At 41.8% G+C, this 16,326-nt stretch overlaps 1 protein-coding gene across 2 annotated transcripts in view; it reads right to left on the reverse strand.

Annotated features, from left to right (window-relative positions):
- The window catches only part of ATF6 (activating transcription factor 6), a 78,537-nt gene that overhangs the window by 61,713 nt on the left and 498 nt on the right, over positions 1 to 16,326 (reverse strand). For both annotated transcript variants that reach the window (XM_080602389.1, XM_080602388.1), the window contains exons 3-9: positions 15,593 to 15,680; positions 15,166 to 15,260; positions 14,564 to 14,693; positions 14,187 to 14,390; positions 11,434 to 11,654; positions 5,300 to 5,485; positions 4,793 to 4,884 (exon numbers count right to left, since the gene is read on the reverse strand). In XM_080602389.1, the coding sequence (XP_080458515.1) occupies positions 4,793 to 4,884; positions 5,300 to 5,485; positions 11,434 to 11,654; positions 14,187 to 14,390; positions 14,564 to 14,693; positions 15,166 to 15,260; positions 15,593 to 15,680 (1,016 nt within the window). The remainder of the gene's footprint in view (positions 1 to 4,792; positions 4,885 to 5,299; positions 5,486 to 11,433; positions 11,655 to 14,186; positions 14,391 to 14,563; positions 14,694 to 15,165; positions 15,261 to 15,592; positions 15,681 to 16,326) is intronic.

The raw sequence follows: 16,326 nt of genomic DNA on the forward strand, positions 1-16,326 counted from the left end.
ATCATGGTTCCCAGCTACACAGGCTGGTGTCTTGATTTGCAGGTTGCTCAGTGGATCTAAACTTTAAATAGATTATTCAGTGTCCACGACAGTCCTGGAAAGGAGAGGAAAACCCATCTGGACACTCCAGAGAGGAGCTGCAATGAAATCTCTATGAAAGGCCAGCAAATTCCAGCACAGCTGCTGTAGGTCAACAGGACACAAGAGATTTTGAAGCAGCAGCTTTCCTTAGTTCCATCAGTCACCACCTCAGTCATCTTCCATCACAAACACAGAATTTTTGGTTACATCATCAAGTCCATTTTCCTGTTTGAAAGGGATTCCAGCCATACAGACATGGCCAACTTGTAAGGAGAAAAAAAAAATAAAAAAAATAAAAAATACAATAAACCTACACCAACTTCTAGACACTCCCTGTTCCAACATCTTCACAGATCTGTCTTTCCCCTCTCCAACTTCGTGTTTGGTTTTGTTTTCTGTCCACTAAATATCTGAAATAGTAGATGAGACACATTCTGGCTGACTGGCTATCTTTATAAATATTTAAAAACTCTTGTTAGATGATGATCATGTAAGCTTGAGCAGACCGACCAGGCCAAAAAAAAGTACCTAGCCAAATGTTTTTTGTAGCCCAAAAAAATAATGCTAGGGCCTCTAGCAAGCATCTGGCTTATTTGCTTTGCTGCTACTGCCCCAAGAAGTACGAATACAGAAGTACAAACACAAAACACAGATACATCCTCTGTGATCGTTCTCCCTTTCCTACTTCTTATACATTTCTTTTATTCCTACCACATAAACAAACAAACAAATAAATGAGCAAGCAGGCCAGTAGTCTGCCACCTCTAGCAACTCATTGGTTGCTTTCCTGCAAATACATTATTATCGCACGTAGAACCTGCATTTAAAAATGCACAAGATAATTTATGTTCAAATGGGAACAGGGAGAAGAAATAAAAGAAAAAGGTTCCCAAAATAAATACAGGAGTTCTTTAGCACGCATGCTTCATTTCCATTTGTTTCAGCATTGTTTGTGTTTGTTTTTCAGATCTGGTTAGTACCCAGGCATGGTCTAACACAAATACAGAAATTTAAAAGGAAAAAAAAAAGCAACCTAGGAATTGTAACAGTCCAGAAATCTTCAGATTTCATATTGTAAGCGATACAAAAATGCACAGCTAATTAGACACGTCTTAATGCCAGAAGTCAGCACTCTGAGCGGTGCCATGCCAGCTGAGAACCTGACAGCACTGACGGATGCACGCTCTCACAGAGGGCAAGCACGAAGGCAGGAGACTGCCTCTCACAGATACCTGCCTCCAGATGTTGTGGTTCCAGCTCCCAGCCCTGCCGCATGCCAAAGTCTGTGCTCGCACTGCCTTTTGTGCAAACACTGCGCGTTGCCAATTCCTGCCTTGCACCTCGTGGTATGTAAGACTAAGGCAAGAGGGTGACCTCTTCAAGGAATGAAATGAGAACTGCACCCTTTTCCCTTCATACACATCACCAATCATTCTTAAGTAAAAATAAAGGGAAATTTTTATGTATGTTATACTCAGATCTAAATAATTCACAAAGATTAGAGAATAGTTCATTGACACACAGACGAGAAATTCCTGGACACCTTTCACCTAGTATAAAGCAAATACGTTAAAGAGAAGCTTACGCTAACTGAATTCCCATTGAATTACTTTTGCTTTTAATAATTGAAAGTTTCGGTTTCTATACAAATATCCAATATAAACAATCCTAAAATAGTTTAGTAGCACAGTGCGCTGTAATGCAGAGCTCCAGTTAACTCTGTACACGCCACTCTGACGAGCAGGAAGCATTCCATTCACATTTACACCGAACTTACTTTACATTCTTTCACCAGAGATATCATGGTGCCAGTTCCTAGGCTGCAGGTCGTTCTGGAAATCTTGTCATCAGTTACACGAACTGGACTCGACTCTCCCTCCAATATTCTCTAACAGGTTTCTCGGTCTGATAAGCTGGCTTCCCTACCAGACTTTCAGCACCACTCCTATATTCACTGGCTCAATGGTACAGATTATCCACACACATGATGTGTTTGTCAGGAGGCAAAATTCTGTGCCAGCAGAATAATTTTATCCACTAAACATGTTTGCCAAGGGCTGCCACATCCTGGACTGCTTCCCATAAGCTGAAAATAGCAGAACAGTCCTCCACGAAGAGGACTCCAGAGTCCTCCACGAAGCATCACAAACACCTCACCTTTGACAAACACAAAATGTGGCCACGCAGCTCTGTAGGAAAGGAGGAGTACCTGAGGACTGCTGCTGCTGGCCTCTGTAAGCCAGGGAGGGTTTGCAGGACTGCTGGGCCTGCTTCAGATCCCCAGCCCCAACCATCCTAGCCACTTCCCTGGCTTCTCTGATTTGACAGAAATAGACAGCTAAGTAGAAAACCTATATATCTCTTCCTTTGTTTTACCTCTAGCCTTCAAAGAATCCTATCACTTCTGATTAGAAAGCTGAGAAGCATCTTACAATAAAGCCAACTAAGGGAACTGCAAAATCTGCTACAGAATTTAGGGGGTGAAATTCCCACATTTCTGCTTTGTTTGGATGTCATTCCCTCTTTGCAACGGTTCATTGGTTTTAAATAACACAATATTCACTCCTAATATGTTTGAATCAAAACATTTTGTGCCTGAATGCTGTCATGCCTCCATACAGGTTTGCAAATGATTTCCTACGCAGAGGAAATGGCAACACTACCACAAGGTTTCAAATCAGATTTATCTCCAGTTGGCCACTGCTTGGAAATTACATCTTCCACAGTTTGCCAACTCGGGGAATTTTTCTTTCAATGAACTGTAAGTTCACATGGACGTTATCACAAGAATTTTGTACTTTTGTAAGAAGTTACAGAGTGAAAGACATCACTTGCATTGGAAGCTTGTGTTGTTAAGGTCTAAGCAGAACAGCAGTCATGGCTATCGCATCCATGGAGCCACCAGTCACTAACACCTCTGTGCGGGTAAGGAAATGTATATGGGAGGAGGGAACTCTGAAGTAATTTGTATATCCCACGTTCAGGGCCTTCCAAAGGGTGTTGCACAATCAACATTCACACCACGTTAATACAGTCTACTATTTTAACTGCAGGGTAAGCATTCATGCTGCTAGGGAAAAAAAAAAAGCAGAAAGATAAGAGTAATTCCTTGCTAATATGCATTTCTCCTCACTGTCTAAATCCAGTCCTGACGCAGACCACCAAGTTAAGGCTCAGTGATTACACTGGCATGCTCGGCTATTACACTGGCCAGGAACAGCCAGACATTCTAGAATTTCTTTTTGCTTTATCTAATTTACTAAACATCCAACGGGTCAAAAAATTAACCTTGTCACATTTCTGTAGATCCCGGTTGTTGCATAGATATGAACACAAACCGACCTCTCAGTCTACTCGGAGAGCAGTTTCGTGCTATCAAGCTCAACCCCTTACTCACTGCTGGGGGTAGAGGAGCTGACACAAACTTCAGAGCACTGCAGTAAGTCTTCCCACTCTCATCTTCTGTCCTGTTTCCAGGTCTCTCAAAACTAAGAGAGCTTCAAGCATTCCAACTCAAGTTAAAAATTCCAGTACAAATGCTAAATGCACTAAGACACTGCACTATATTTTACTGCCGGATAGAAAGGAAACAGTATTTGCAATAAATGCGAATACTTCAAAAGTAATTTCACCTTTATCAAATTTACTAGCATTATTAAAAATACAAACGCCAACATTTTACAAGTTTATCAGAGACGGAAACAAAGTCTTCCTCCAGATTTATCTCATCCTATTCCTTTAGTCTGACAGGGCTTTTAAAGACAAATGGAGACATTGCTGATTGGGAATCTACTGAAATATCCTCCCCTTTTGGAAAAGTGAACAGTTTCATACAAAAGATCCTTATGTTCCAAAGACAGGTTAAATAGACAGGTAAATGCAACAAATCATTATCAACGTAATAATTACAACATTAACCCTTTTTAATCTCCTCTCTTCTGTGGATTTCTTTATGAAATGAATGGGCAGTAATGCAGCATTTTTCTTCCTGCTCCCTAGTTCTTCTGTTCCACTGACACAGTTCAAATGAGAGACTTTTGATTACCACTTCAACTAACCCAGCAGACTTCCTAGCTTAAAAATAACAATAACTCATTAAAGGAATATTTGGCAGATCCTCCGTCAACTCAGAGACAAAGACAACAACGGCTCTTCAGCATCTCATTTTAACAGACACTGGAATTAGAAAAGCCCAACATTTGATTTATATACTCATGACTCTAGCTGTTCTCTAATGACAGGTATGCATAAATAAAAGTGGAAATAAGTCTGCATAGTTTGAAAGTTTACAACACAATACACAAGACAAAACAAACAAAAAAATGAATTATAAGGACAGAAATAGCTTTTTCTGACTTTTTTTCTAAAAGGATTCTAAACACAGGTCTTCAGTCCCCTCAGGTATAAATGAAGCAAGCTGCTACACTCTGCATTGGTTAACAAAATGCCAAAGCCAAGAGAAATGAGAAGTACAAGATGCAGCTCTTGTTGCCAGAATGATTTCAAAAGAGGAACCATTACACAGATTAGTCTGCCCCTGTGAAGGAGAAGCATAAAGGACAGAAGACAGATTTCAGGCTCAAGGCTTAAAACACAACATAGCCTATACCAAAAATTCAAACAAAAATCACCTGGCAGCAAACTTACTACTGATTACAATCAGGAGCAAGTGTACGGGGATAAGGCAAAGAGGAATTCTCAAGTATCTTACCTCAGTGGACCATAATTCAACATTATGAAAGCCAGTATCACCATCACACACAGGGTTCTTCTCTTAGGAGATGATACTTTGAGCTTCTGGTTCTAGACAGTAACAAACAGAGAATACGTGAAGTAAAAAATGGCACAGACTGTTATGACAGAAGCTAAATGAACCAGATTATGCTTATTTTTTAGATTTACATTTGTCTATTTATGTATGAATATACTCCGGAACTACTTTAAAATAAAACTATTTCTTTTGTACACTATATTCCAATTTGATCCAGTCTATCTTCTCAGTAAAATCTTCAGAAGAACCATGAAATAAGGAATTAAAAGTTGACTAGATGATTCAGCAGCCCACCTGACCTAGAGTTTGTGGAAGTCCTGCTCTGAGTGGGAGGGTGCGCTAGAAACTCCCAAAGGTCTTCCAGTCAACACCTGCATGCTTCCACTCAAGTGCCTTCCACCCGAGCAACTGTTTATATACAGCCAGATCTTCATCACGGCCTCTTACCTCTAATACCACTTCATCCAGCTGCCTCTTCAGTGTGCTGTTTTCTTTCTTGAGTTTCTCATTCTCCAGTAAGGCTGCCTCCAGCCTGGCCTCTAGTCCCAACATGTATTCTTTTTTTTTCTTCCGTGACTGAAAGGCTGACTCCCGGTTTTTGATCATGCGCTGCTGCCTTCTCAAGACATTGACCTAGACAGGCAATACCAAGGGCTGTTAATAACCTGCAAGTTAAAAGTGCCTCTGCTTCATGCATAATTTCTGCTGCTCTCCTTTGTCAAAAGTCTACTAGATTGCTTCCCCTACTCTGCTTCTAATGAGCCAACACGCTCAGCACAGAGGCAACTAGCTATCGTACACCTCCGAGAGTTACAGCTCATGGATAATTTTAAAAATCAGGCCCTGCACTGTTTTCAGCTGCACTCTCAACCTTCTCCTACATGCCGGGGACATGAAAAGTATATCAAGCAGCATTTTGATTTGATCAGTCAAATCACAAAGAAAGCAAATACGTATCTGCAGGTCTCCAGGACAACAAGGATGTCTTTCACCTTCGTTTTATCACGCGCCATTTTACAGGCTACAATCAGTTGTCTGTTTTCTTAAGTCCTACAGTTTTTTAGTCTCTCCTGCACAGAAGCCATTTCCACACTGATCACACCTGTTTCTGTACCTTTTCCAGCTCTGCTGTATGGTTTTTGAGATTTTGAATGCTGTTGCTGATCTCAGGGTGCACATCCGATGTGTATCAAGCATCTACATGGCAGTTGAACTGCATCCGCTGGGCGAGTCTACATTAACATTTTAATTCAGATCATAAGTGTGGTTTTGATGCAAATTTCCTGATTGTCCCACCCAATGTGCTTGGGTTCACAGAACAGTCTCTGATGAGAGCGCACAAACCAGACTCCTGGATGAAGCTACGGCAGCAAATACACTGCAGGAGGGCACACAATGCACTGCAACCACTCGCAGGCAGGCAGTCTGCAACACCAGATGGGGACAATTCAAAGCAACCCCCCCATCCCCCAACAGTCTCGACGACTCTGATTTCTTTCCCAAGCAGGAGCAGTCTATCATCATTTACCACTTACTCATTTTGTGGTTTGCACTGAGTGGGACGCCCCAGACTGAAAGCATCTTGCTGCTGACAAGGACAACGATGATCGATACGGCAGAGCTACACAAAACAACTTGAAACTCTAAGCTCAAAGACTACTCTGTTGATTTCCTTTTCACACAGATTAGCAATGGCAACTGTGCTTTTTGTTTGATTAAAACCAGAAGAATTCCATCACATCATTAAGCCGCAACAGGATGTGATTTAATTATGTTTACTTTGAAAGACAACTGAACGCTCTATCTTCCACAGACCTGAATATCCTCCAGTAGCTACCAACACACACACTGGAGGAGCCTTTATCTATTAGAGCATGAAAGCTAAAGAAAAAAGATTAGATCTATTTTAGAAGTATTAGTGTAGGAAAAAAAATAAATAAGTCACAGAACAGTAGCATTAAAAAAAAATCAGATACTGTGCCCCAGTTAAAGTTCGGCTGCTTAAAGAATCTTAATCACAGCTTTACAGCTCCCTCGCTGTATATACTTGCATATGGACAATATGTCGCTCTAGAGTTTTGGCATCTGCAAGGAAAATGGGCTACAGGCTGTTTGAAGAAGTCATCCTTCTTCATGATATTGCAGTCTGGTGACAAAGACTAAGAAAACACGTTACAGTGCATTAACATTTTGGGCCGTCTCCATGTTGATCTAACTGCTTTCTGTAAAGATCATTTATTACACGTCTAGTCTGCTGCCACCAAAAGCCTGTGAAAGTGAAGCTGTTTGTACTTACTCCAGTTTTTCTCTCAAGCAGAGAGTGAAAAAGGAAGGGATTTTAATTTATTCTCATTAGCCGTAAGCTTTGCACTGATTTTTTTAAGTGCTCCAACACTTAACATAAGCAAACTTCTGCGGACACATAACAGCATCGGAGGGGAAAAAGATTCAGGCTAACCGAGGACTGGAAGGTACAGAACACACCAATTTGGTGCCAGGATCACTTCAACTATCCAGAGATGCAAAAACAAGGCATGCGTTCATGTAGCAGCTTTGGCTTCTCTGAGCTGTGTGATACTCCAAACAAGTACCGTAACATTCCTCTCTATTTATAGAGGCTTTGCATCTTGAAGTAAACAGAGAAGAACAATTTGTTTACATCAATTTGTTTGTAGACTTGTTCAGAATTATTCACTACTAGATATATTTTGACTCTAAGTGTCTGGAAAATCTGGCAGATCTATGCGCTCTCCGAAGAAATCACAGAGTTAAAGCACCGGTGTGGTGTTTGCACAGTACCGTACATCCGAAGGTACCTCTACGGCTGTTTCAGAACCTACCAGCTATGTTTCAGGTGGTGCTTATCCAGACTGCCCTCCTTTACTCAGTGTTCTCCAAATGCCATCACGAACAGCAGCTCTACCCTGCCCAATTCGAGGTCCCCGTGCAATAACTGCATTTCAGTCTCCGCCAGACCAATTTCACTTTGACTCATTTCTCAAGCTTCCTTGAATGAAAACCAGCTGTTTGTGTCCTTAAGTTACTGTGGGTTAGGTGACAAACCCTAAAATAGTTTCAGGTCCTCAGTCAACCCTCTAGCACTTGCCTGGCTTTTCATGGGGCATGAGCCGTAACTGCGCACCTGATTCTGCCTTAAGCTGATGCAGGAAGCGGAAAGAGTTGTGTGAGTGGAACAGCAACAATGCTTACCCTTGGAAGCAGTACGGAGCTAGGCACTGCATAGCTGGCTTGGCATCAAGATAAACATGCTGCTTGCTGAGCAGTTTGATAATCAGAAGAAAGAGAGGGAAGCAGTTTATGACAGACAGCTTGAACAACATCGCTTTGCACATGCGCTGAACGCAGATGAAAGGTAGCAAACGCCTCTGCTAACTTTTTGTGCAGCCTCCCCCTCTGTAGGTTGTTTTGTATTGATTTACTGCTCAAGATAGTAACTTCTGGTTCTTGGGAAACACAGAAAAAAATGACATTAAAACCAAACATTAACCAGTGATGCAATTCTTGCTTCCCAGCTTCAAAAATTACACAATTACACCAAAAAAAAAAAAAAAAGATTATGTAAATATGCAGAGGGGAAATACTCATTGCAAAACCTCATTTTAAACAGTACTAGCTAGATTCAGCTTGTCCCGCATCTTCAGTTTTACCAAGGGTCACACATTTTACAAATAAACACTGCTACCTCAAAATAGTCTTCCAAAGAAAACTCAGTTCTTAGGAAAATTTAACCTGCATTCAAATGCCAGCTGCACGGCACAAGATTATATATTCTTGCCACAAGCCGGCAAGAGTATCTCACACAGGTCACTGGGTAAAAGTTAATTTAATGACTAAAATTAACAGCTCTCCACAGGGTTTTGTGTACACACACTGAGAAAGTTAACACAGAGCTGCAAGTCCAAACCACTTCAACTTTACATCAGATGGCTTCTTACCTCGGCTTATGAAAGGTGCTGTCTTTGAAGATGCACCTTAAATGCAGAAATAAAAAAACCTATAAAAGTATTTCTCTGTTCTTATGAAAAGCCTGTGGGTTTTTTTGCCTCTAACTCAACAGAATACAATTTAAAGAGTTTATTTCATCTGACAATTACCTACAGAAAATAGGATCCTTTAACAGAAACCCATACTTACACTCAGTAATTTTGCATAAACTAGTTTATTTTTCTTAGCAATTAAAATTCTGAGACAGAATGAAATCTTTCCTCACTAGAGTGTTACTAGAGTGTTAATACGAGAGGTCCCTATAAGCACACGACTAAACCGGATTCCCTCACAGACCTCTTTGTACCTTCCTACCATTTAATTCCAACAGAAACAGCAATCTGCTTTTTTAGTTAAGAGCTTCTTTCCTTCACTGGAAGAGTGGCTTGCGTAGGCAGCACCTCCAACTGAAAAGCTCTTCGCCAGTTTCCTACTGAAGAATGGCTGCACTGAAAGCCTTGCACTTCCCTGCTGTTGGCAAGCTCCTACATGTGCGCCCATCGGGACAAGCACAAAGCAGGGCCCTCACAAGGTCAGGCTGCTATCAACTGATCTCAGTCTAATCCATCTGAAGGGCTGAGTGTTAAGCTAACACTTTATCCCTCTTAAGCTTGAAAGAAAGTCCTGCAGTGTTTCTTTTTACCCTGCAACATCTGCTTAGACTAGCAAACAAAAACATGTGTTGTAGAGCTCAAATGACAGCCGCATCTGTGCAGCTCCGAACACCCCATATGGTGTCTGTGGCAGTCGCAAGATGTTTTAACTCCACTGCTGCTGCCTGGATCCTGAAACATTTGTTCTTTTTCAAAGTGCTATTTCACAATACGTACCAAAGAGCAGTTGCAATTAGTTTTTTCATGCTTCAATAAACACAGGTAAGATGCCCAGTGTTTAGCCCGATATAAAGTCTTAAAACTGCCTCTTTAGAACATCTTCAGGTGGAAATATCCATACGACTATCATTTAAAACACAGTTATTTGCTACCTCCGTTACACATTTGACTATTGACTGTCAAAGATGCGTATAAGCAGCGTGATGACAATAAGGAGCTTTTGTCAATTAAACCTCCAATTCAGACAATGGCAAGGTGCCACGCTAGTTTTGATTACAGGGAGTAACAAATCTAATGACCGGTGACAGATTTCTTCAGCTTGGCTTCGTATGGCTGGCTATTATCATTTACAAATTTAGTCCTCTTAATTGGTCTGTCTGCTGACACACGTTCTTTTGCTTTTTGCAAATTCAAAATGAGGTTTCCACTGCAGTGTGGTTTCTGAATTATTTGCAGCAAATCATTTTTTTTTTCTTTTAAAAATGCAGCCCAGTCACAAACATGAAGAATTAATAACATTTATTATTAAGCATGACTGGCAATTCTTGGATGTTAGGAAACCGTGTAAAAACACCCTTCCAAAGAAGGTAGAAGACGTGCTTTTGACAAACAATGTCCTGTACTGCAATTTATGAAGTCAAGGTGGCAGATCAGGCAGTTATATGGAAGAAAATTAGGCAAGAGTGCAAGAGGAACATCAAGCAAACTGCATGATAAGCAGATGCAGCAACCCAGACCACCACTTTGTTAAGTAAAGCTGTACCAACAACGGCTTTGGTCAAATTTATGTTAAATTCTTTGCTGAGTCAGGGTCCATTAGAGAGGCTCACTGACATGTGGACGAGCATTCTGAACAGCAGGTACAAAGAGGTATTTGAAACACTACCACAAAGATGACAAAATGAAATGACACAGTGGAGACTTACCATCTCCTCTCAGTTAAAGGGGAGAAGATGTCAGTGTTAGAAAAGATTTGGTAATAGTGCCTGAAAAACGATCTTGCAAGTTTTAACTGAGCCTGCAGAACAATTTGAAAACGTTAATGCTTTTCTCTTGCATAGTTAAGCAAATCGGATTTTCTTTTGGTCCAGCACTGCTTTGGTCCAACACAGCCAACGAGTCTGTTAATGCACAGTGCCATTTCCCCCAGACAGGCATGCTTTCCAGCAAGAATACTGAAAAGTTCAATTGTTCAAGAAGAAACCTCTACAAGTTCTGTTTCACAAGAAAAGACGGAACTCTGCTTTTCCAGCAGGTTTGGATCAACAGCCTTACTGTTTTCCGTAGCTGAAAGTTTCAAAGTTTGAAGAGAATGGCTTTACTATTAACAGACAGGAAGAACAGAAAACATCTTAAGAACCTGAGTCCTCTGCATCATGAAACTGGGAACAGCGCTTGTTTCTGCATATGAGAACAGTACTTGAGAGCAGAAATTGGCCATTGGGGACTGAAATACTTTTGCAAAGACTGATACTCCTGAGGAAGGAGTAGAAAATGAGTCAGAACTACCAACAAATAATTAACACACTGGGAAGTCATCCAGCCAATTTGACGCGTCCCCTCTGCTCTGCGTGAACACCAAATTAACACACAGCTAAGCCCGCTCAGCTAACCTACCTTTAGTAGAGCAGCACTGATTTGTACCTGCTGAGTTTGTGGGCTAAAGGCTTCAGACACAAAGTATTCCATATCACATCCTATTAGAGTTCAGTTATTAGCTATCACCACACGGTCAGAACTTACATCCAGCCCCACCGTTGGTGTGGTGCTTTGCAGCAAGGGTTTAGTCACTGCGATCTTGCCACTTGTTGAGCCATTTCCAGCAGCCGGGGGCAGCGCATTCACCGCGTGATTGTGGAGCTGCGTGGTCCCCCCAGTGACAGCAATGACTGGCTGGGAGGCAGGAAGCACCCCAGAAGCCTGGAGCTGTACCACGGTGGGCTGGGGGAGCACCACCGATTGACCTAGAACACAAGAACAAATGCGAGTGCTTAGCATATGGTACAAAATGGTTTGTATGTGGTCAGCTTGTAGGGTGATACTGATAGAGGTGGTAGGAAGCTTTGCTTCCCTGCCCTATATTTAAGTTCAATTCTTCAACATTGTCCCACAGGGGAAAAAGTCTCAAAAGAAGTTTGCATGGCCCTTAATCCATCCTGCAAACAAAGAGCACACATATGAAAGGGATCCATTAAACCACTCTCTCTTAAAACCTGCTGGCTCTTCAAGGTTAATAAAAAAAATAAAAGAAAAATCAGTACTTTTTAGAAACTTACTCTCGTTTCAATATTGCTGTGCTAACACTTGATGCACACTGAGCAACTTTTTCAAAGAACCTAGGCAGCTCACCTTCACCCTTCTTCTGCTGCCTTTTGTCCATCTCTACTTTACTGCTGTGGAAATGTTACTCCACAGAAGTGACTCATACTATACAATTCAGAAACAGTGTAGAAAAAGATGAACAAGAAAGAACAACCTCAGTTATGCTTTCAAAATGCAAGTTAAAGCCTCAATTCACACTGAGACAAGAACAAGTTTTTGGAAAAAAAAGTACTGCCTTATATAAGAAACATTACACACAAGCTGAACAGAGCTTGAAGAAAAGCAAGCAGAAAAAATGAGGTAATTTCCAAAGAGCTTTGAAATGGAATTATGAACAGTCACATCCAAGAAACTTCAGTCCAAGAACTACATTTAACTCAAGCAGGTGCTTAAGTAATATTTTGTTGCATGAAAGAACATGAACATCTCTTTAATCCTTTGTAACAAGATGACCTGGCTGCCTCTTAGTAGCAGCACATTCCAGCTGAGCATTCCGATCAATATGCATGACTATGTATTACAGCACTTATCCGACTTTCTGGAAGATGAAGAATGAAGTCATTTACCCAGCGCTCCAAGATCTTTTATGTGCGAGGTAAAGGATTAGGCCTCTTTGTTGCAGAGATGATATTAAAGGCATATTAAGTGAGAACTATCCTATTTAAGAACCTCAAATGGTAAATTTGAGATGCTTTCAATAAGTTTTTTAATGCATAGAGCATGTGATGCTCTAACATCATGCTTTCTTCTTCCAGGCTTTCATGAAAGTGACTATAAAAAGGAGGGTCATTCCTTACCCTCCTTGAAGATACTGGCACATCTCCATCTGGCAGCTCCAATGTGCCACGGGCAGGGGATTTTGATTAATATATATTAATCAAAATATTTTTGTGATGGAAAGGGCACTACAGAATTTTTAAATATGCCATCAGAGTAAATACATTGCACAGAAATACTTTTCCAACAGTATTTCCTCTGTAGGGCCTCATAGAAGCTATTCTCCTGACTCTTCTTCAGGGGAAAGGAGAAGCTGATCTTCACAGCATTGTGTTTATACCCAAAAACTTCGTACCCCCAACGTTCCTTATTCCAGATGGTATTTTATCAGCTGGAACATCAGACACAGTAAGAATTAGGTCACGCTGACTGTGCAGCCCTGTGTTTTAAGCAGTCTAACAATCCTAAGCATGTTGCAACAAATGTCAGCCTCTGCAGCTTTGGCTTAGTTCCTGATGGATGAGCAATTAGTAAGAAAGACAAAATGTCACTATTGTAATGGTTTCTAGATACATTCACTGACATATTTATCTCCTTTCCCTTCCGCTCCTCACCGCCTGTACAGTCAGCTGCAAAAATCTGCAGCCATCAGCTGGTGAAAACAAGCAACTGCATCTGACAGTTTCCACAATGCAAGTTAACATCCCTGCTCCCTTTGCAGCAGCATAAAATAGTGCTTGGGATTCCAAAAAAGGACCCAGGCTTCAACAAACTGTTACAGAGCAACAGGAGGAGTGAAAACTTGACAACGGACAGGAAATCATTTGCCTCTTGTTAACATCAGCTTATAGCTGTAAGCAACCATTCTAACCTCTGGCACTGTTCTCATAACTTTTAACAGATTTCATAACTTCCTTTTAAATGTTATTTAAGTAGAGAAAAAGCCATAAACTCATGTTCCTTCCATTCTGTGTCAGAGTTTCATGTAGGTAAAAAACTTTAATCACTCCTTCCCAAGCTTTCAAGTTGCATTCAGCCATCCTGACTGCTGGATCTTCCTTTGGTTACAGCATAGTAGAACAGGGCTCACCCTGTGCACCGCTTGCCAATCACAAGTAGAGCAGAGTGAAGGATCCCCAGAGATCTGTCCAGAATAGCAGCTTTACTTCCACAATTCCCAGCGCTCAGGGAATTCCCACACCGTCTGCCATTCCACACTATGCTCAGGTAACTGCTGTTTTGCATGCAACTACATGACACTAGAACTAAGGCCATTTTCTCAGCGTAAACCTTTTTCAGCAAAGCATGCAGCATCCCTCTTTTATTCCTACCCCTCCTGCTTCTTTTTTCCTACTCCTTCTGTTTCACCTGCCAAACCTAACTTCAGTTTAGGGACCATCCCAAACAGACATGGTGTTTACCCCCAGGACCCGGCTCAGTCATGACAATTCACCTACTTTTGGGAGGTGCCGGCTGGATGTTAACAACTGGCTGATGCTTTGGCAGTGGCACAAGTGTTGGAAGAGTCTGAATAATGATGGTTTTAGCTGGGATGCCAATGTTAGCCTGAGCCTCAGGTACAGCAGGCAGAAGGGGTTTCGGCTGTATTGAAGGCCTAGACGCTGACTGACATTTCTTCAGAGTTTTCACAGAATTATTTGCTAGGAAAGGAAGAAGAGTCAGAGTAGGATCAGAGGATCTAAAATTAAAAAAAAATCCAGCAGTAATGGCTGGAAGCAACATGGCTTTTGGTATGTTTCATTATCCATCTATGACATTTGTTAAAATTGACGTATCCATAGTTGTGGAATCAAAGTAACTCAATCTCTCCTACCAGAGCGAGCAGTGGCGCTGACAGCAGGCTTCTTCCCTGCATCTCCTTCAGGGGACGCGGGGCTTCCAGAACTCTTGATGTAGAGGGAGATGGGAGACATCTGGGAGCTACAGCTGAAGTCCATATCATCCTGCAGACGGAAAATAGATGAGGTTAACGCTTCAGAAACAGATAAAAATGACTACTAGAAACTGAGATAGGTTGCTGCTGCAGGAAATAAGAGAAAGGTTTTGTTCTATTTTATTCTGGTCAATGCTAAGCAACACTGAAAACCCAAGCAGCACATTCTCCTCATCAGCAGAACGAAGAGGGGCAGAGACCAGCAACTGCTGGACTCAGAAGCCTTCAAAAGGCATTTTGTTTGGCAAGCAGGCACACAACTGAGGTAACAGAACTGAACCTGCTCTTTTTGGAATGGATCTCAGTAGGAGGGTAAGGAAAACATTACTGAAGGAAAGTTGTTGGTGCAAAGGTTGGAAAAATAAGCTGTTTCCTCTTATTCTACAAAGTTGGTCAGACACATAAATCAACAAGCTTTTTGTTTGTCACGGTTGGGTCTGAATGACTCCTGCTATCTGTGTTACGTGGAGGTTTCTGCATACAGGCACATTCTGCACTGGCGAGTCCACAGACGATGGAGAAGGGACTGAACAACTCGAAGCGGCTGGCGATAAGGGCTCTGTCTTCACGTTTGCATCTGCAGGAGACAGACAGAGAAGTTTTACCGTACGAGTCTTTAACAAGGGGAGATCAGTAAAGAACACATTACTCTACACCAGCTATTTAATTCCTGAAGCAAGACACAGCAGAGAGCTTTGAGAGATTAAAGACACTTAACAGTTTGGCCTGCAGGCCAGCCCTCACCAGCTGCACCCATCCTACAGAAACACCGCCTGAATTCTCACCAGAGGGACACGTTCAGCAGGCCATCAAACGGTGCCAAACTATCGGTACCATAAAGTACTAACAGCTCACCCTTGTGGTGCAGGGGGGCATTGCCACACCTGCCGAATACAACCAGCAAGTTACCTGAATAAGCGTGGCTTGTAATGTTCCAAAGGTCTGAGTCCCAAGACATCAAATCCAAGTCAAAATGAAAGTTATACAGATCATTCTCCTGAAACGGCAGTTTGGAAAAACAAACAAGACAAAAAGACAACATACATTGAGACCTTCCATCAGCTGTTAGGTTCACGTTCCTACAATTCTTGACAAGCAAACAAAAGCAGAGGAAAGCAAGGGGACTATCGCTTAGTTGCCTTAAGGCATGCAGAGATAAAAGCCTTTAGAGGGGCATTCTCAACTGGACTACAAAAAGAAAAAAAAAAAGCTTCTTTTAAAACTTGGAGATATAGGAAAAGAGCATTTAGTTCAAGGGCATCACTAATTGTTGTTCTGTTATCGAAACTGTAAAGCAAAAGTTCCAAGTCCAGTCACGGAACCACCCCCTAGCCAGTACACGGTGACTTGTTGCCATCTTCTCCCTTCACCTTTGTGGAAGGATTCAATTAACGCCCTTCCATCGTCACACCTCAAAGCGCTTTGTAAGTAAAAGCGGACAGCCGCATCAGGACGCCAAGAGGAGGAGACGCAAAGCCTGATTTGCTCGAGATCATCTCCATGACGGTAAGTATGCACCAGGCCTCCCTACGCTTGCACAAACTGACGTCATCACTGCCTAAAGCCAGAGGCACCGATTTCGTTTTCCACCAGGAAGAAAAAAAGAGACTAAAATCGCTTCCTACATGCCAGTTACCGTACAA

This window comes from Anser brachyrhynchus, assembly GCF_964034855.1.
Source record: "Anser brachyrhynchus genome assembly, chromosome: 8".
In the NCBI taxonomy this organism is placed as follows: domain Eukaryota; kingdom Metazoa; phylum Chordata; class Aves; order Anseriformes; family Anatidae; genus Anser; species Anser brachyrhynchus.